Here is a 21,698-nt window from a genome sequence, read left to right as displayed (position 1 = left end):
GTGTTAAGTGTATTGGCGGAAGTAGGAGTTTAAAGAAGTCTGAGGAACCTTTTTTTTTTCCTCTCTCACTCAGAGTTTGCTGCCTAGCCATAATTGCAGTCTGCTGCTTCTTTTCTCCTCTTAACCCTTGAATGGCTTAGATCTTAGCTGTGGAAACATGGATGTCCAGAGTTTGGCTTCTAACTTAAATAATCTCGCTACTAAGGTTCAAAATATACAGGATTTTGTCGTGCATACTTCTATGTCTGAGCCTAGGATTCCTACCCCAGAGTTTTTTTCTGGAGATAGATCTCGTTTTTTGAATTTCAAGCACAATTGTAAATTGTTTCTTTCTTTGAAATCCCGCTCTTCAGGAGACCCCGCTCAGCAGGTCAAGATTGTTATTTCTTTACTGCGGGGTGACCCTCAGAATTGGGCATTTGCATTGGCGCCAGGGGATCCTGCGTTGCTCAGTGTGGATGCGTTTTTTCTGGCTTTAGGTTTGCTCTATGAGGAACCTAACTTGGAGATTCAGGCTGAAAAGGCTTTGATAGCCCTCTCTCAGGGGCAAGATGAAGCTGAAATATATTGTCAAAAATTTCGAAAATGGTCTGTGCTTACTCAGTGGAATGAGTGCGCCCTAGCAGCGAATTTCAGAGAAGGTCTCTCTGATGCCGTTAAAGATGTCATGGTGGGGTTTCCTGCGCCTACAGGTCTGAATGAGTCTATGACAATGGCTATTCAGATTGATCGGCATTTACGGGAGCGCAAACCTGTGCACCATTTGGCGGTGTCTTCTGAGCAGGCACCAGAAAATATGCAATGTGATAGTATTCTGTCTAGAAGCGAACGGCAGAATTATAGGCGGAAAAATGGGTTGTGCTTTTATTGTGGTGATTCAGCTCATGTTATATCGGCATGCTCTAAACGCACAAAAAAGGTTGATAAGTCTTGTGCAATTGGCACTTTGCAGTTTGCAGTTTATTTTGTCTGTGACTCTGATTTGTTCATTATCATCCATTTCCGTCGATGCATATGTGGATTCTGGCGCTGCTCTGAGTCATATGGATTGGTCCTTTGCCAAGCGCTGTGGGTTTAGTCTAGAGCCTCTGGAAGTTCCTATCCCTTTGAGGGGAATTGACTCTACACCATTGGCTAGGAATAAACCACAATACTGGACACAAGTGACTATGTGTATGACTCCCGTTCATCAGGAGGTGATTCGCTTCCTTGTGCTGTATAACTTGCATGATGTTGTAGTGCTTGGCCTGCCATGGTTACAAACTCATAATCCAGTCCTTGACTGGAAAACAATGTCTGTGTTATGCTGGGGATGTCGGGGGGCTCATGGTGACACCTTTGGTTTCCATCGCTCCATCTACTCCCTCTGAGGTCCCGGCATTTTTGTCCGACTATCGAGATGTTTTTGAGGAGCCTAGACTCAGTTCGCTTCCCCCTCACAGGGATTGTGATTGTGCTATTGATTTAATTCCTGGCAGTAAATTTCCTAAGGGTCGTTTGTTCAATCTGTCAGTGCCTGAGCTGTCATGATTCTCAATGGCAAGAGAACTTAGAAAAGCATAAATCAGGACTAGCTCTTGGATGATGGAAGCTAGAGCTGACCGTGAGCTAAACCTACCGCACAACTAACAGTGGCCGGGTAGCGTGCCTACGTATATCCCTAGACGCCCAGCGCCAGCCGGAGGACTAACTAACCCTGGCAGAGGAAAAACAGGCCTGGCTTACCTCTAGTGGAAATTCCCCAAAAAGGCGACAGAAGCCCCCCACATGTATTGACGGTGAGTTCAGAGGGAAAAGACATACGTAGTATGAAGGCAGGTTCAGCAAAGCGAGGTCCACTTACTAGACAGTAGGAAAATAGGAAAGGGAACTTCACGGTCAGCTGAAAACCCTATTTACAAAACCATCCTGAAATTACTTTAAACTCAAGTATCAACTCATGAGACTGGAGTGGTAATTTCAGCTCACAAGAGCTTCCAGCTACAGAAATATACCATAACTGTGAACTGGAACAAAAATGCAAAATAATACTCAGGACAAGAGTCCAACTTAGCTGATCAGAAGACTAGGAGCAGGAACATGCAACAGAAAGCTCTGGTTACATTGATGACCGGCAAGGCAATGACAGAGCAGCAAGGCTAAATAGGAGACTCCCATATCCTGGAGGAAACAGGTGAACAGAGAAAGTGAAGACAAGTCCAGTACCACCAGTGACCACCGGGGGAGCCCAAAACCAAATTCACAACAGTACCCCCCCCTTAAGGAGGGGGCACCGAACCCTCACAAGAACCCCGAGGGCGATCAGGATGAGCCCTATGAAAGGCACGGACCAGATCAGAGGCATGAACATCAGAAGCTGTCACCCAAGAATTATCCTCCTGACCGTAACCCTTCCACTTGACCAAATACTGAAGTTTCCGTCTGGAAACACGGGAGTCCAAGATCTTCTCCACGACGTACTCCAACTCACCCTCAACCAACACCGGAGCAGGCGGCTCAACAGAAGGCACAAGAGGTACCTCATACCTGCGCAATAATGACCGATGGAAGACATTATGAATAGAAAAAGATGCAGGGAGTTCTAATCGAAAGGACACAGGGTTAAGAATCTCCAAAATCTTATACGGGCCGATGAACCGAGGCTTAAACTTAGGAGAAGAAACCCTCATAGGGACAAAACGGGAAGACAACCACACCAAGTCCCCAACACGAAGATGAGGACCAACACGACGACGGCGGTTGGCAAAACGCTGAGTCTTCTCCTGAGACAACTCCAAATTGTCCATTACCTGCCCCCAAATCCGATGCAACCTATCCACCACAGCATCCACTCCAGGACAATCCGAAGACTCCACCTGACCAGAAGAAAAACGAGGATGAAACCCCGAATTGCAAAAAAATGGAGAAACCAAAGTGGCAGAACTAGCCCGATTATTGAGGGCATACTCCGCCAACGGCAAAAAGGCAATCCAGTCATCCTGATCCGCAGACACAAAACACCTCAAATAAGTCTCCAATGTCTGATTAGTTCGTTCGGTCTGGCCATTAGTCTGGGGATGGAACGCAGACGAAAACGACAAATCAATGCCCATCCTAGCACAGAACGCCCGCCAAAATCTAGACACGAACTGGGTCCCCCTGTCAGAAACGATATTCTCCGGAATGCCATGCAAGCGAACCACATTCTGAAAAAATAGAGGAACCAACTCGGATGAGGAAGGCAATTTAGGCAAGGGAACCAAATGAACCATCTTAGAGAAACGGTCACACACCACCCAGATGACAGACATTTTCTGAGAAACAGGGAGATCAGAAATAAAATCCATAGAGATGTGGGTCCAAGGCCTCTTCGGAATAGGCAAAGATAACAACAATCCACTGGCCCGAGAACAACAAGGCTTGGCCCGAGCACAAACATCACAAGACTGCACAAAAACTCGTACATCTCGAGACAGGGAAGGCCACCAGAAGGACCTAGCCACCAAATCCCTGGTACCAAAGATTCCAGGATGACCTGCCAACGCCGAAGAATGAACCTCCGAGATGACTCTATTGGTCCAATCATCGGGAACAAACAGTCTACCAGGCGGGCATCGATCAGGTTTATCCGCCTGAAACTCCTGCAAGGCCCGTCGCAGGTCCGGGGAGACAGCAGACAATATTACACCATCCTTAAGAATACCAGTAGGTTCAGAATCACCAGGGGAATCAGGCTCGAAACTCCTAGAAAGGGCATCCGCCTTCACATTTTTAGTACCCGGTAGGTATGAAACCACAAAATTAAACCGAGAGAAAAACAACGACCAGCGCGCCTGTCTAGGATTCAGGCGCCTGGCAGACTCAAGATAAATCAAATTCTTGTGATCGGTTAATACCACCACCTGATGTCTGGCCCCCTCGAGCCAATGACGCCACTCCTCAAAAGCCCACTTCATAGCCAAAAGCTCCCGATTACCAACATCATAATTTCGTTCAGCAGGCGAAAACTTTCGAGAAAAGAAAGCACAAGGTCTCATCACGGAGCAGTCGGAACTTTTCTGCGACAAAACTGCCCCCGCTCCGATCTCGGAAGCGTCGACCTCAACCTGAAAAGGAAGAGTAACATCAGGCTGACGCAACACAGGGGCAGAGGAAAAGCGGCGCTTAAGCTCCCGAAAGGCCTCCACAGCAGCAGGGGACCAATCAGCAACATCAGCACCCTTCTTGGTCAAATCAGTCAAAGGTTTAGCAACATCAGAAAAACCAGTAATAAATCGACGATAAAAATTAGCAAAGCCTAAAAATTTCTGAAGGCTTTTAAGAGAAGAAGGCTGCGTCCAATCACAAATAGCCCGAACCTTGACAGGGTCCATCTCAATGGACGAGGGGGAAAAAATGTACCCCAAAAAAGAAATTTTTTGAACCCCAAAAACACACTTAGAACCCTTCACACACAAGGAATTAGACCGCAAAACCTGAAAAACCCTCCTGACCTGTTGGACATGAGAGTCCCAGTCATCCGAAAAAATCAAAATATCATCAAGATACACAATCATAAATTTATCCAGGTATTCACGGAAAATGTTATGCATAAAGGACTGAAAAACTGAAGGGGCATTTGAAAGACCGAAAGGCATTACTAGATACTCAAAGTGGCCCTCGGGCGTATTAAATGCGGTTTTCCACTCATCCCCCTGCTTAATTCGCACCAAATTATACGCCCCACGAAGATCAATCTTAGAGAACCACTTAGCCCCCCTTATTCGAGCAAACAAATCAGTCAGCAGTGGCAGAGGATACTGATATTTGACTGTGATTTTATTCAAGAGTCGATAATCAATACACGGCCTCAAAGAGCCATCTTTTTTAGATACAAAGAAAAAACCGGCTCCTAAGGGAGAGGAAGATGGACGAATATGTCCCTTTTCCAGGGACTCCTTAATATATTCTCGCATAGCAGCATGTTCAGGCACAGATAGATTAAATAAACGACCCTTTGGAAATTTACTGCCCGGAATCAGATCTATGGTACAATCGCAATCTCTGTGAGGAGGTAGTGAACCAAGCTTAGGCTCCTCAAAAACATCACGATAATCAGATAAAAATTCTGGAATCTCAGAGGGAATAGATGACGAAATGGAAACCAAAGGTACGTCCCCATGAGCCCCCTGACATCCCCAGCTTAACACAGACATTGCTTTCCAGTCAAGGACTGGATTATGGGCTTGCAGCCATGGCAATCCAAGTACCAGAACATCATGTAGATTGTACAACACAAGGAAGCGAATCGTCTCCTGATGGTCCGGATTCATACGCATAGTCACTTGTGTCCAGTATTGTGGTTTATTACTAGCCAATGGCGTAGAGTCAATACCCTTCAGAGGTATAGGAACTTCCAGAGGCTCTAAATTAAACCCACAGCGCCTGGCAAAGGACCAATCCATAAGACTCAAAGCGGCGCCAGAGTCGACATAGGCGTCCGCGGTAATTGACGACAAAGAACAAATCAAGGTCACAGATAAAATAAACTTAGACTGCAAAGTGCCAATTGAAATAGACTTATCAACTTTTTTTGTACGTTTAGAGCATGCTGATATAGCATGAGTTGAATCACCACAATATAAGCACAACCCATTTTTTCGCCTAAAATTCTGCCGTTCGCTTCTGGACAGAATTCTATCACATTGCATATTCTCTGGCGCCTTCTCAGGAGACACCGCCAAATGGTGCACAGGTTTGCGCTCCCGCAAACGCCGATCAATCTGAATGGCCATTGTCATGGACTCATTCAGACCTGTAGGAACCGGGAACCCCACCATAACATCTTTAATGGCATCAGAGAGACCCTCTCTGAAATTCGCCGCCAAGGCACACTCATTCCACTGAGTAAGCACAGACCATTTGCGAAATTTTTGACAGTATATTTCAGCTTCCTCTTGCCCCTGAGATAGGGCCATCAAGGCCTGAATCTCTGAATTAGGTTCCTCATAAAGCAACCCCAAAGCCAGAAAAAACGCATCCACATTGAGCAACGCAGGATCCCCTGGTGCCAATGCAAATGCCCAATCCTGAGGGTCACCCCGCAGTAAGGAAATCACAATCCTGACCTGCTGTGCGGGGTCTCCAGCGGAGCGAGATCTCAAAGACAGAAACAACTTACAATTATATTTGAAATTCTGAAAACGAGATCTATCCCCGGAGAAAAATTCTGGTAAAGGAATTCTAGGTTCAGATACAGGAGCATGAACAACAAAATCCTGTAAATTCTGAACCTTCATAGCAAGATTATTCAAACCTGTAGCCAAACTCTGAGGATCCATTTTAATTAGGTGAGATCAGAGCCATTCAAGAATTAGAAGGAGAGAGAGACAAAGGCTGCAATTTAAGCAGAAATGCTAAAGAGCCAACTATTGAGCAAGCTCAGAAAAAGAAAAAAAAAAAAATCTGCAGACTTCTTTTTCTCTCCTTTCTTCTGCCAATAGTTTTAACACTTGGCCGGTCATACTGTCATGATTCTCAATGGCAAGAGAACTTAGAAAAGCATAAATCAGGACTAGCTCTTGGATGATGGAAGCTAGAGCTGACCGTGAGCTAAACCTACCGCACAACTAACAGTGGCCGGGTAGCATGCCTACGTATATCCCTAGACGCCCAGCGCCAGCCGGAGGACTAACTAACCCTGGCAGAGGAAAAACAGGCCTGGCTTACCTCTAGTGGAAATTCCCCAAAAAGGCGACAGAAGCCCCCCACATGTATTGACGGTGAGTTCAGAGGGAAAAGACATACGTAGTATGAAGGCAGGTTCAGCAAAGCGAGGTCCACTTACTAGATAGTAGGAAAATAGGAAAGGGAACTTCACGGTCAGCTGAAAACCCTATTTACAAAACCATCCTGAAATTACTTTAAACTCAAGTATCAACTCATGAGACTGGAGTGGTAATTTCAGCTCACAAGAGCTTCCAGCTACAGAAATATACCATAACTGTGAACTGGAACAAAAATGCAAAATAATACTCAGGACAAGAGTCCAACTTAGCTGATCAGAAGACTAGGAGCAGGAACATGCAACAGAAAGCTCTGGTTACATTGATGACCGGCAAGGCAATGACTGAGCAGCAAGGCTAAATAGGAGACTCCCATATCCTGGAGGAAACAGGTGAACAGAGAAAGTGAAGACAAGTCCAGTACCACCAGTGACCACCGGGGGAGCCCAAAACCAAATTCACAACACTGAGCATACTGCTATGCGAGAGTATATTAAAGAGTCCTTGGAAAAGGGACATATTCGTCCATCCTCATCCCCTTTAGGAGCAGGTTTTTTTTTCGTGGCCAAGAAAGACGGTTCCCTGAGGCCTTGTATTGATTATCGGCTTCTGAACAAAATTACAGTCAAATATCAGTATCCGTTGCCATTGTTGACTGATTTATTTGCTCGTATTAAGGGGGCTAAATGGTTCTCTAAGATTGATCTTCGGGGTGCGTATAATCTGGTGCGAATTAAACAGGGGGATGAGTGGAAAACCGCATTTAATACGCCCGAGGGCCATTTTGAGTATTTGGTAATGCCTTTTGGTCTTTCTAATGCTCCTTCAGTCTTTCAGTCCTTTATGCACGATATTTTCCGCGAATATCTGGATAAATTTATGATTGTGTATTTGGATGATATTTTGATTTTTTCTGATGACTGGGAGTCGCATGTTCAACAAGTCAGGAGGGTATTTCAGGTTTTGCGGGCCAGTTCTTTGTTTGTGAAGGGTTCAAAGTGTATGTTTGGGGTTCAGAAGATTTCTTTTTTGGGGTACATTTTTTCCCCTTCTACTATTGAGATGGATCCCGTCAAGGTTCGGGCTATTTGTGATTGGACGCAACCTACATCTCTTAAGAGTCTTCAGAAATTTTTGGGCTTTGCTAATTTCTACCGCCGGTTTATAACTAATTTTTCTTGTGTTGTTAAACCTTTGACTGATTTGACTAAGAAGGGTGCTGATGTTGCCGATTGGTCCCCTGTGGCTGTGGAGGCCTTTCGGGAGCTTAAGCGCCGCTTTTCTTCTGCCCCTGTGTTGCGTCAGCCTGATGTTTCTCTCCCTTTTCAGGTGGAAGTTGATGCTTCCGAGATCGGAGCGGGGGCGGTTTTGTCGCAGAGAAGTTCCGATGACTCAGTGATGAAGCCATGTGCGTTCTTTTCTCGGAAATTTTCGCCCGCCGAGCGAAACTATGATGTTGGTAATCGGGAGCTCTTGGCTATGAAGTGGGCATTTGAGGAGTGGCGTCATTGGCTGGAGGGTGCTAGACATCAGGTGGTGGTCCTGACTGATCACAAGAATCTGATTTACCTTGAGTCTGCCAGGCGTCTTAATCCTAGACAGGCGCGCTGGTCGTTGTTTTTCTCCCGGTTCAATTTTGTGGTCTCATACCTACCGGGTTCAAAGAATGTGAAGGCAGATGCTCTTTCTAGGAGTTTTGAGCCTGACTCTCCTGGTGATTCTGAGCCTACTGGCATCCTTAACCCCTTCCCGACCCATGACGCCACATAGGCGTCATGAAAACCCGTGCCAATCCGACCCATGACGCCTATGTGGCGTCATGGAATGATCGCGTCCCTGCAGATCGGGTGAAGGGGTTAACTCCTATTTTACCCGATCTGCAGGGAGAGGGGGAGTGGTACTTCAGCCCAGGGGGGGTGGCTTCACCCCCCCGTGGCTACGATCGCTCTGATTGGCTGTTGAAAGTGAAACTGCCAATCAGAGCGATTTGTAATATTTCACCTAAAAAACTGGTGAAATATTACAATCCAGCCATGGCCGATGCTGCAATATCATCGGCCATGGCTGGAAACACTAATGTGACCCCACCCCACCGATCGCCCCCCCAGTGCTCCGTTATAGGGTCCGGTCCCCTCCGTCCGCCTGCCGGCTCCCCCGTCCTGCTGTCCGCTCCCCCGTCCTCCTGCCCGCTCCCCCCCTGCTCCTATGTCACCCCCCCGTGCTCCGACGCCCCCCCCGTGCCCCGATCTCCCCCCCCTTATACTTACCGAGGCTCCCGGTCCCCGTCCGCCTCCATCATGGGCGCCGCCATCTTCCAAAATGGCGGGCGCATGCTCAGTGCGCCCGCCGGCCGGCAGATTCATTAGAGGTACATTTTGATCGCTGTGGTAGGTTCTATCACAGCGATCAAAATAAAAAAATAATAAATAAACCCCCCCCTTTATCACCCCCATAGGTAGGGACAATAATAAAATAAAGAAAATATTTTTTTTTTCTTTTTCCACTAGGGTTAGGGTTAGAACTAGGGTTAGAACTAGGGGTAGGGTTAGGGGTAGGGTTAGGGTTACGGGTAGGGTTAGGGGTAGGGTTATGGCATGTGCACACAGAGCGGATCGGCCGCGGATCCGCAGCGGATCGGCCGCGGATCCGCAGCGGATCGGCAGCGGATCCGCAGCGGATCGGCAGCGGATCCGCAGCGGATTGGCAGCGGATCCGCAGCGGATCCGCAGCGGATCGGCAGCGGATCCGCAGCGGATTGGCAGCGGATCCGCAGCGGATCGGCAGCGGATCCGCAGCGGATCGGCCGCGGATCCGCAGCGGATTGGCCGCGGATCCGCAGCGGATTGGCAGCGGATTGGCCGCGGATCCGCAGCGGATTGGCCGCTGCGAATTCGAAGCAGTTTTCCATCAGGTTTACAGTACCATGTACACCTAAGGAAAACCAAATCCGCTGTGCCCATGGTGCGGAAAATTCCGTGCAGAAACGCTGCGTTGTATTTTCCGCAGCATGTCAATTCTTTGTGCGGATTCCGCAGCGTTTTACACCTGTTCCTCAATAGGAATCCGCAGGTGAAATCTGCACAAAAAAACACTGGAAATCTGCTGTAAATCCGCAGGTAAAACGCAGTGCCTTTTACCTGCAGATTTTTCAAAAATCATGAGGAAAAATCTCACACGAATCCGCAACGTGGGCACATAGCCTTAGGGTTAGGGTTGGAATTAGAGTTAGGGTTGGAATTAGGGCTAGGGTTTGAAATAGGGTTAAGATTAGGCTTGTGGTTAGGGTTACGGATAGGGTTAGGGGTGTGTTGGGGTTACAGTTGTGGTTAGGGTTGGGATTAGGGTTACGGTTGGGATTAGGGTTAGGATTAGGGTTGGAATTAGGGTTACGGGTGTGTTGCGGTTAGGGTTGTGGTTAGGGGTGTGTTGGGGTTAAGGTTGTGATTAGGGTTATGGCTACAGTTGGGATTAGGATTAGGGGTGTGTTGGGGTTAGTGTTGAAGTTAGAATTGAGGGGTTTCCACTGTTTAGGCACATCAGGGGTCTCCAAACGCAACATGGCGCCACCATTGATTCCAGCCAATCTTGCGTTCAAAAAGTCAAATGGTGCTCCCGCCCTTCCAAGCCCCGACGTGCGCCCAAACAGTGGTTTACCCCCACATTTGGGGTACCAGCGTACTCAGGACAAACTGGGCAACAACTGCTGGGGTCTAATTTCTCCTGTTACCCTTGCAAAAATAAAAAATTACTTGCTAAAACATAATTTTTGAGGAAAGAACAATTATTTTTTATTTTCACGGCTCTGCGTTATAAACTTCTGTGAAGCACTTGGGGGTTGAAAGTGCTCACCACACATCTAGATAAGTTCCTTCGGGGGTCTAGTTTCCAAAATGGGGTCACTTGTGGGGTGTTTCTACTGTTTAGGTACATCAGGGGCTCTGCAAATGCAATGTGACGCCCGCAGACCATTCCATCAAAGTCTGCATTTCAAATGTCACTACTTCCCTTCCGAGCCCTGACGTGTGCCCAAACAGTGGTTTAACCCCACATATGGGGTATCAGCGTACTCACAACAAACTGGGCAACAAATATTGGGGTCCAAATTCTCCTGTTACCCTTGTGAAAATAAAAAATTGCTTGCTAAAACATCTTTTTTGAGGAAAGAAAAATGATTTTTTATTTTCACGGCTCTGCGTTGTAAACTTCTGTGAAGCACTTGGGGGTTGAACGTGCTCACCACACATCTAGATAGATTCCTTGGGGGGTCTAGTTTCCAAAATGGGGTCACTTGTGGGGGGTTTCTACTGTTTAGGCATATCAGGGGCTCTGCAAACGCAACCTGACGCCCGCAGAGCATTCCATCAAAGTCTGCATTTCAAAACGTCACTACTTCCCTTCCGAACCCCGACGTGTGCCAAAACAGTGGTTTACCCCCACATATGGGGTATCAGCGTACTCACAACAAACTGGGCAACAAATATTGGGGTCCAAATTCTCCTGTTACCCTTGTGAAAATAAAAAATTGCTTGCTAAAACATCTTTTTTGAGGAAAGAAAAATGATTTTTTATTTTCACGGCTCTGCGTTGTAAACTTCTGTGAAGCACTTGGGGGTTGAACGTGCTCACCACACATCTAGATAAGTTCCTTGGGGGGTCTAGTTTCCAAAATGGGGTCACTTGTGGGGGGTTTCTACTGTTTAGGCATATCAGGGGCTCTGCAAACGCAACCTGATGCCCGCAGAGCATTCCATCAAAGTCTGCATTTCAAAACGTCACTACTTCCCTTCCGAACCCCGACGTGTGCCAAAACAGTGGTTTACCCCCACATATGGGGTATCAGCGTACTCACAACAAACTGGGCAACAAATATTGGGGTCCAAATTCTCCTGTTACCCTTGTGAAAATAAAAAATTGCTTGCTAAAACATCTTTTTTGAGGAAAGAAAAATGATTTTTTATTTTCACGGCTCTGCGTTGTAAACTTCTGTGAAGCACTTGGGGGTTGAACGTGCTCACCACACATCTAGATAAGTTCCTTGGGGGGTCTAGTTTCCAAAATGGGGTCACTTGTGGGGGGTTTCTACTGTTTAGGCATATCAGGGGCTCTGCAAACGCAACCTGACGCCCGCAGAGCATTCCATCAAAGTCTGCATTTCAAAACGTCACTACTTCCCTTCCGAACCCCGACGTGTGCCAAAACAGTGGTTTACCCCCACATATGGGGTATCAGCGTACTCAGGAGAAACTGGACAACAACTTTTGGGGTCCAATTTCTCCTGTTACTCTTGCAAAAATAAAAAAATTCTGGGCTAAAAAAATATTTTTGAGGAAAGGAAACACATTTTTTATTTTCACGGCTCTGCGTTATAAACTTCTGTGAAGCACTTGGGGGTTCAAAGTGCTCACTACACATCTAGATAAGTTCCCTTGGGGGTCTAGTTTCCAAAATGGAGTCAATTGTGGGGAGTTCCTACTGTTTAGGCACATCAGGGGCTCTGCAAACGCAACCTGACGCCCGCAGAGCATTCCATCAAAGTCTGCATTTCAAAACGTCACTACTTCCCTTCCGAACCCTGACGTGTGCCAAAACAGTGGTTTACCCCCACATATGGGGTATCAGCGTACTCAGGAGAAACTGGACAACAACTTTTGGGGTCCAATTTCTCCTGTTACCCTTGGGAAAATAAAAAATTGTGGGCTAAAAAAATCATTTTTGAGAAAAGAAAAATTATTTTTTATTTTCATGGCTCTGCGTTATAAACTTCTGTGAAGCACTTGGGGGTTCAAAGTGCTCACCACACATCTAGATTAGTTCCTTGGGAGGTCTAGTTTCCAAAATGGGGTCACTTGTGCGGGAGCTCCAATGTTTAGGCACACAGGGGCTCTCCAAACGCGACATGGTGTCCGCTAATGATTGGAGCTAATTTTCCATTCAAAAAGCCAAATGGCGTGCCTTCCCTTCCGAGCCCTGCCGTGCGCCCAAACAGTGGTTTACCCCCACATATGGGGTATCATCGTACTCAGAACAAACTGGACAAAAACATTTGGGGTCCAATTTCTCCTATTACCCTTGGGAAAATAAAAAATTCTGGGCTAAAAATCATTTTTGAGGAAAGAAAAATTATTTTTTTATTTTCACGGCTCTGCGTTATAAACTTCTGTGAAGCACCTGGGGGTTATAAGTGCTCACTATGCATCTAGGTAAGTTTCTTGGGGGGTCTAGTTTCCAAAATGGGGTCACTTGTAGGGGAGCTCCAATGTTTAGGCACACAGGGGCTCTCCAAACGCGACATGGTGTCCGCTAACGATTGGAGCTAATTTTCCATTCAAAAAGTCAAATGGCACGCCTCCCCTTCCGAGCCTTGCCGTGCACCCAAACAGTGGTTTACCCCCACATATGAGGTATCGGCATACTCAGGAGAAATTGCCCAACAAATTTTAGGATCCATTTTATCCTGTTGCCCATGTGAAAATGAAAGAATTGAGGCTAAAAGAAATTTTGTGTGAAAAAAAAGTACTTTTTCATTTTTGCGGATCAATTTGTGAAGCACCTGGGGGTTTAAAGTGCTCACTATGCCTCTGGATGAGTTCCTTGGGGGGTCTAGTTTCCAAAATGGGGTCACTTGTGGAGGAGCTCCAATGTTTAGGCACACAGGAGCTTTCCAAACGCGACATGGTGTCCGCTAACGATGGAGATAATTTTCCATTCAAAAAGTCAAATGGCGCTCCTTCCCTTCCGAGCCTTACCATGTGCCCAAACAGTGGTTTACCCCCACATGTGAGGTATTGGTGTACTCAGGAGAAATTGCCCAACAAAATTTAGGATCCATTTTATCCTGTTGCCCATGTGAAAATGAAAAAATTGAGGCTAAAATAATTTTTTTGTGAAAAAAAAGTACTTTTTCATTTTTACGGATCAATTTGTGAAGCACCTGGGGGTTTAAAGTGCTCACTATGCTTCTAGATAAGTTCCTTGGGGGGTCTAGTTTCCAAAATGTGGTCACTTGTGGGGGAGCTCCAATGTTTAGGCACACGGGGGCTCTCCAAACGCGACATGGTGTCCGCTAAAGATTGGAGCCAATTTTTCATTAAAAAAGTCAAATGGCGCTCCTTCCCTTCCGAGCCCTGCCGTGCGCCCAAACAGTGGTTTACCCCCACATATGAGGTATCAGCGTACTCAGGACAAATTGGACAACAACGTCCCTGGTCCAGTTTCTCCTTTTACCCTTGGGAAAATAAAAAAATTGTTGCTAAAAGATCATTTTTGTGACTAAAAAGTTAAATGTTCATTTTTTACTTCCATGTTGCTTCTGCTGCTGTGAAACACCTGAAGGGTTAATAAACTTCTTGAATGTGGTTTTGAGCACCTTGAGGGGTGCAGTTTTTAGAATGGTGTCACTTTTGGGTATTTTCAGCCATATAGAACCCTCAAAATGACTTCAAATGTGAGGTGGTCCCTAAAAAAAATGGTTTTGTAAATTTTGTTGTAAAAATGAGAAATCACTGGTCAAATTTTAACCCTTATAACTTCCTAGCAAAAAAAAAAATTGTTTCCAAAATTGTGCTGATGTAAAGTAGACATGTGGGAAACGTTATTTATTAACTATTTTGTGTCACATAACTCTCTGGTTTAACAGAATAAAAATTCAAAATGTGAAAATTGCGAAATTTTCAAATTTTTTGCCACATTTCCGTTTTTTTCACAAATAAACTCAAAAATTATCGACCTAAATTTACCACTAACATGAAGCCCAATATGTCACGAAAAAACAATCTCAGAATCGCTAGGATCCGTTGAAGCGTTCCTGAGTTATTACCTCATAAAGGGACACTGGTCAGAATTGCAAAAAACGGCAAGGTCATTAAGGCCAAAATAGGCTGGGTCATGAAGGGGTTAAGGATGGGGTGATATTGTCTGCTGTCTCCCCAGACTTGCGGCGTGCCTTGCAGGAGTTTCAGGCGGATAGGCCTGATCGTTGTCCGCCTGAGAGACTGTTTGTTCCAGATGATTGGACCAGTAGAGTCATCGCGGAGGTTCATTCTTCTGCGTTGGCAGGTCATCCTGGAATCTTTGGTACCAGAGATTTGGTGGCTAGGTCCTTTTGGTGGCCTTCTTTGTCACGGGATGTGCGTACTTTTGTGCAGTCTTGTGATGTTTGTGCTCGGGCCAAACCTTGCTGTTCTCGGGCTAGTGGATTGTTGTTGTCCTTGCCTATTCCGAAGAGGCCTTGGACGCACATCTCGATGGACTTTATTTCAGATCTCCCTGTCTCCCAGAGAATGTCTGTCATCTGGGTGGTGTGCGACCGTTTTTCTAAAATGGTTCATTTGGTACCCTTGTCTAAATTGCCTTCATCATCTGAGTTGGTCCCTCTGTTTTTTCAGAATGTGGTTCGTTTGCATGGGATTCCGGAAAACATCGTTTCTGACAGGGGATTCCAGTTTGTGTCTAGATTTTGGCGGGCGTTCTGTGCCAGGATGGGCATTGATTTGTCTTTTTCGTCTGCATTCCATCCGCAGACGAATGGCCAGACGGAACGGACTAATCAGACCTTGGAGACTTATTTGAGGTGTTTTGTGTCTGCTGATCAGGACGACTGGGTTTCCTTTTTGCCGTTGGCAGAGTTTGCCCTCAATAATCGGGCTAGCTCTGCTACCCTCGTTTCTCCTTTCTTTTGTAATTCGGGGTTTCACCCTCGTTTTTCATCTGGTCAGGTGGAATCTTCGGATTGTCCAGGAGTGGACATGGTGGTGGGTAGGTTGCATCGGATTTGGGGACATGTGGTGGACAATTTGAAGTTGTCCCAGTAGAAGACTCAGCAGTTTGCTAATCGCCGTCGTCGTGCTGGTCCTCGTCTTCGTGTTGGGGACTTGGTGTGGTTGTCTTCTCGTTTTGTTCCTATGAAGGTTTCTTCTCCTAAGTTTAAGCCTCGGTTTATCGGTCCTTATAAAATCTTGGAGATTCTTAACCCTGTGTCTTTTCGTTTGGACCTCCCGACATCTTTTGCTATCCATAATGTTTTCCATCGGTCGTTATTGCGGAGATATGAGGTACCGGTTGTTCCTTCGGTTGAGCCCCCTGCTCCTGTGCTGGTGGAGGGTGAATTGGAGTATGTTGTAGAGAAGATCTTGGACTCTCGCGTTTCCAGACGGAAACTCCAGTATTTGGTTAAATGGAAGGGCTACGGTCAGGAAGATAATTCTTGGGTGGTAGCCTCTGATGTCCATGCCCCTGATTTGGTCCGCGCTTTTCATGGGGCTCATCCTGATCGTCCTGGAGATTCTCGTGAGGGTTCGGTGCTCCCCCCTCAAGGGGGGGTACTGTTGTGAATTCTGTTTGTGGGCTCCCTCTGGTGGCTGCTGGTGGTACTGGAGGACTTATGTGCTAGCGGTCTCCAGTCCATCTGTTTCCATCAGGAAATGGGAGTTCCCTATTTATCCTGGTTTCTTTGTCATTCCCTTGCCGGCTATCAATGTTACCAGAGTCTCTCTGTAGCTCTTGTTACCTGCTCCTAGTCTGCTGGATCAGCTAAGTTGGATTTTTTGTCCTTTGTTCACTTTTGTATGTTTTTGTCCAGCTTGCAGTAATATGAATCTTTGCTGCTGGAAGCTCTAGTGAACTGAAATTGCCACTCCGATGCCATGAGTTGGCACCGGAGTTTAAGGTAATTTCAGGATGGTATTTTGAAGGGTTTTCAGCTGACCGCGAAGTCTCCTTTTGTATCCTCTGCTATCTAGCTAAATGGGCCTCATTTTGCTGAATCTATTTTCATGACTATGTACGTGTTTTCCTCTTAACTCACCGTCATTATATGTTGGGGGTACTATCTCTGTGGGGAAATTTCTCTGGAGGCAAGCCAGGTCTGTGTTTCCTCTGCTAGGGGTAGCTAGATCTTAGGCTGGCGCGAGACGTCTAGAGTCACCGCAGGCACGTTCCCCGGCTATTATTAGTTGTGTGTTAGGTTTAGCATCGCGGTCAGCTCAGCTTCCATCATCCTAGAGCTAGTCCTGTTTTTGTCTATGTCCGTGTTATTTTCCTGCCATTGGAAATCATGACACAGATCTGGGCAGGTAACGGTCACTGTCTTCTAATCCCAGGGGGTAGGTGGATCATCCAGGTGGTAAGTTCTATAGAAAAGGGCTTTCAATACCCAAAAGTCATTTGAACAGTTTTTGGTGGAGGAGAATGTCGTGGTCGGGAGGCCAAATGGTGATCGCACGATTGTGATACAGTCAGACTACACCACCTATAAAGCAGCCACAGCCGGTGGCGGAGAAGAGTCTGTGACTTCTCTGCATTTAGTGATTACTACTCACCTGGGTATTCATATGTAGGAATCTCCTCTTTACACCACTCATCACCCCTCACATATGTCTCTGTAGTATTAATACGGGTCAGATCTTCACCCTGAAACAAATATTGTAAAAGTCACAGACAGATGGAGAAGTCACATCTATGATCAGCTCTAATCCTGCCATCTCCACCGTTCACATTACACATGTATAAAACATATAATACTGGGGGATAAAACAAGACTGAGGACAAGACCTTCACAGCTGTCTACACTTCATAGGGGAGATCTCATGACACCTTCTCTCCATCTACCTGATGATCCTGAGGAACAATGGGATCTTCTTGTTTACAGTCCTGTGGAAGAAGAGGATGGGGACATCTCTCTGGGGTTGTCCTCTTACTGGATAGATCTGGAGGAAACACATCATTCTTTACATACAGATAATTATAGGCCGTGCGTATTTAGTCCTGTCTATTACCTGGTGATGTCAGGGGCTGGGGAACCTCCATCATGACGTCCTTGTACAGATCTTTGTGTCCTTCTAAATACTCCCACTCCTCCACGGAGAAATAGACAGCGACATCCTGACACCTTATAGGAACCTGACAAATACAATGATACAGTCATCCCCTGATCCCTTCATAGCGTTACTGTATAATGTCCCAGCATTTCCAGCAGTGTCACCTCTCCAGTCAGTAGCTCAATCATCTTGTAGATGTGTTCTAGGAACTTCTGGTCATTGATGTCCTCATGTATCAGGGGGTGAGATGGAGGCCTTGTGATTGGGCTCAGGAGTCTTTCGCATCCCTCAGACAAAGGGTCCTGACAGCGTTTACTAGTGGTCCTCTTCTCTACTGTGTAATCCTGGTTATGGAGAGACACATTAATAAATCTCACTACAGACATTTCCAGAGTCCTCACCCTTCTCCAGTTCTGTCCATCTGTTATTCCCATAGATAAGAATGATGTAATGTGACATCATCAGAAACTCTCACCTCTCCAGTAAGCCGGAAGAGGATCTCTAGGGTGAGGTGTAATATCCTCTCCGCCATCTTGTCTCTGTCCATATCCATCTTTGATGGGCGATTCAGAAAAATTCTCTTATATAGAAGATCTTCACAGAGAGGATCCGATATTGAAGAGACCTGAATGAGAAGATGAGCCGATGTAACATCATAAAAATCCTGTGTAATAATACAATTACTGGAGATAATAAGGGAAACATATGAGGAGATTTATTATTTTACAGTATTTAGTTTTCTTCTTTACATCTACTAATAAAACCTATATATTTAGGCCACAGACAACAAGTAGTTTCTTCCTCGGAGTCGGCAGCTGAATACGTTTCTCATAGACTCATCTTCCATAACGCTAAGGCTACTTTCACATTAACGTCGTGCACTGCACGTCACAATGCGACGTTGCGGCGCACGACGCAAACTCTGAAAGCGCCACACAACGGTGGCAGTGCAGTTTTACAACGCATCCGCTGCCCCATTGTGATGTGCGGGGAGGCGGTGGCGGAGTTTCGACCGCGCATGTGCGGTCGAAAAAGACGGGCACGACGCACAAAAAACGTTACATGTAACGCTTTTTGTGCCGACGGTCCGACGCAACACGTGTGGCAATGCGTCGCACTGCGTCGCTAATGCAAGTCTATGGAGAAAAAACGCATCCTGCAAGCAATTTTGCAGGATGCGTTTTTTCTAGAAAACGACGCATAGCGACGTGCAGTGCACGACGCTAGTGTGAAAGTATCCTAATTCTCGTCTCATTTACCGACACTGGAATCGGCATTAGCAATACTGCAGGAGATATTCATTACACGTGACAGGAGAAATAACTACTTCATGATGAGGACGACACCTTCATCTTTTACTATGGCTCTAGAAACATATTTGGCCAGAGTCCGTCACTGACTCCATCACCACCGGCCATCTATATGAAGGTTTCCCGACTTCCCCGCACTGTACCACTTTAGATCTTATGTCTGATTCACACCCAGAAGTTTGAGGCTTTTATAAAAGCTTTTTTTTTTTCCACAAACACCGCGGACAGAAATTATCTCATCCCAACGTCTCCATGTACAGTGTTTTATGGGGTTTATTTCTGTCACTAGGCTTTCCTATATTACAAGAAAAACACCAGAAAATGAACACATATTAAAATGTTTCTAAAGAAAATTCTTTGTAAAAGAAAAATACATGGAAAAAGCAGAAGACACATTTTATTTTTCACACAATAAACAATTGTTTAAAAAAAATTAAGTCTTTCGGGCACCAGAACATAGATGTACACTGCAGGGACGGTACAGGGTGTCTGCAACAAAAACCCTGGCAGTTTAACCACTTACTGCTGCCAAAAGTAAACATGGCATCTAGGGTGTGAGAGTTACACTGAATGGCCTTCTGCCCCCAAGTACTCGATAGTATGGGGCAGCCTAGTTACTACGATACTTACATGCCTAATAATTGTGTCTGGTCCTGCAATGTACGAAGGTCTATTAGGCCGGGCCAGAGGCAGCGTCCAATAAGTTACCTTTTATCGCCCCCATACACCTTAGAGTAAAGTTACATGAAAGCACTGATTTTGGGGGTTTGGCCGACAATATAATGTATTTCAGGGCCTCCCAACAGATGATACTGGGGCAGAGAAGGATCTGGCATCCTGAATTTCAGAGGCTAATCCGTTTGTTGTTCCTGTAGATAATCCTCCACTAGAGGAGTCTGGAGGCGACTCTCTCATACAGACCACAGGAAAGCTGGAATATTTGTGTGTATGGGGAAGTCGGGAGAGATATCCATCTGCCAAATGACCATTCAGCCAACAGTTATCTCATGCGTATGGGGCCGTTAGTATTACACTGACAGCAGTGATGATACATGGCACTACAGTAGTACAGTGCACCACCGGAGCCATCAGAGGCTTGTATGTTGTATGATCGCACTTATTAGAGGTGTTTAAAAAAGTTTTACAAAAGGTTTAATGTGAAAAAAAATTCCCAGTTTTAGCAATAAGAAATATACTTCACTATAGGGAAAACAGAATCACTGCACAATGTTAGTTAAGTCACGTCCATAACAATTTTATTATACTTTATTATCCTATACACTGTGGTGTAGATAGAAATCACAGGTCTGACAGCAATAGCTGGAATTGGGCCCACAATCTCAAGAGGAAAAAAATAGAAAATAGAAAATATATTTTAATGTCACCTACAGGTGTTTCTCAAAAAAATAGAAGATCATCAAAAAGTTAATTTATTCCAGTTATTCAATACAAAAAGTGAAACTCTTATATTATATATAGTCATTACAAAAAGAGTTATCTATTTCAAGTGTTTATTTCTGGTAATGTTGATGATTATGGCTTACAGCCAATGAAAACCAAAAGTCATTATCTCAGTAAATTAGAATAATTAACAAAAACACCTGCAAAGATTTCCTAAGCATTCAAAAAGGTCCCTTAGTCTGTTACAGTAGGCTCCTCAATCATGGGGAAGACTGCTGACTTGACAGTTATCCATTGACACACTCCACAAGGATGGTAAGCCACAAAATGTCATTGCTGAAGAAGCTAGCTGTTCACAGAGTGCTGTATCCAAGCATTTTAATGGAAAGTTGAGTGGAAATTAAAAGTGTGGTAGACAAAGATGCACAAGCAACCGGGATAACCGCAGCCTTGAAAGGATGGTTATGAAAAGGCCATTCCAAAAATTGGGGGAAATTCACAAGGAGTGGACTGCTGCTGGAGTCATTGCTTCAAGAGCCACCGCACACATACATATCCAGGACATGGGCTACAAGTGTCGCATTCCTTGTGTCAAGCCACTCATGATCAATAGACAGCACACGAAGCGCCTTACCTTGGCCAAGGAGCAAAAGAACTGGACTGTTGTCAGTGGTCCAAGGATTTGTTTTCAAATGAAAGTAAATTTTGCATTTCATTTGGAAATAAAGGTCCCAGAGTCCGTAGGAAGAGTGGAGAGGCACACAATCCATGCTGCTTGAGGTCTAGTGTGAAGTTTCCACAATCAGTGATGAGGAGTCATGTCATCTGCGGGTGTAGGTCCCTTGTGTTTTATCAAGACCAAAGTCAGTGCAGCCGTCTACCAGGAAATTTTAGAGCACTTCATGCTTCCCTCTACCGAAAAGCTTTTTGGAGATGGAAATCTCATTCTACAGCAGGACTTGGCACCTGTCCACACTGCCAAAAGTATCAATACCTGGTTTAAAAACAACAGTATCATTGTGCTTGATTGGCCAGCAAACTCGCCTGACCTTATAGAGAAACTATGTGGTATTGTCAAGAGGAAATTGAGAGACAACAGACCCAACAATGCAGTCGAGCTGAAGGCTGCTATCAAAGCAAACTGGGCTTCCATAACACCTCAGCAGTGCCACTGGCTGATCACCTCCATGCCACACCAATTGATGCAGTAATTGATGCAAAAGGAGCCACAACCCAGTATTGAGTGCATTTACTGAACATACATTTCAGAAGGCCAACATTTTGGAATTTAAAATAATTTTTCAAGCAGGTGGTCTAAAGTATTCTAATTTACTGAGATAATGACCTTTGGGTTTTCATTAGCTGTAAGCCATAATCATTATCAGAAAGAAACACTTGAAATAGATCACTCTGTTTGTAATGACTCTATA

General features: G+C 45.4%; 1 protein-coding gene across 1 annotated transcript in view; it reads right to left on the bottom strand.

Moving 5' to 3' along the window:
• Nucleotides 1-21,698, bottom strand: part of LOC143767933 (uncharacterized) — a 103,714-nt gene that overhangs the window by 14,523 nt on the left and 67,493 nt on the right. The window contains exons 6-10 of the mRNA XM_077256464.1: nucleotides 18,033-18,182; nucleotides 17,722-17,901; nucleotides 17,516-17,639; nucleotides 17,349-17,446; nucleotides 17,060-17,150 (exon numbers count right to left, since the gene is read on the bottom strand). Of these exons, the coding sequence (XP_077112579.1) occupies nucleotides 17,060-17,150; nucleotides 17,349-17,446; nucleotides 17,516-17,639; nucleotides 17,722-17,901; nucleotides 18,033-18,182 (643 nt within the window). The remainder of the gene's footprint in view (nucleotides 1-17,059; nucleotides 17,151-17,348; nucleotides 17,447-17,515; nucleotides 17,640-17,721; nucleotides 17,902-18,032; nucleotides 18,183-21,698) is intronic.

The sequence above is a fragment of the Ranitomeya variabilis genome, chromosome 4 (assembly GCF_051348905.1).
Source record: "Ranitomeya variabilis isolate aRanVar5 chromosome 4, aRanVar5.hap1, whole genome shotgun sequence".
NCBI classification, from domain to species: domain Eukaryota; kingdom Metazoa; phylum Chordata; class Amphibia; order Anura; family Dendrobatidae; genus Ranitomeya; species Ranitomeya variabilis.
The sequence above is the reverse complement of the archived record's forward strand: the minus strand, read 5'-3'. Positions and strand labels throughout refer to the sequence as shown.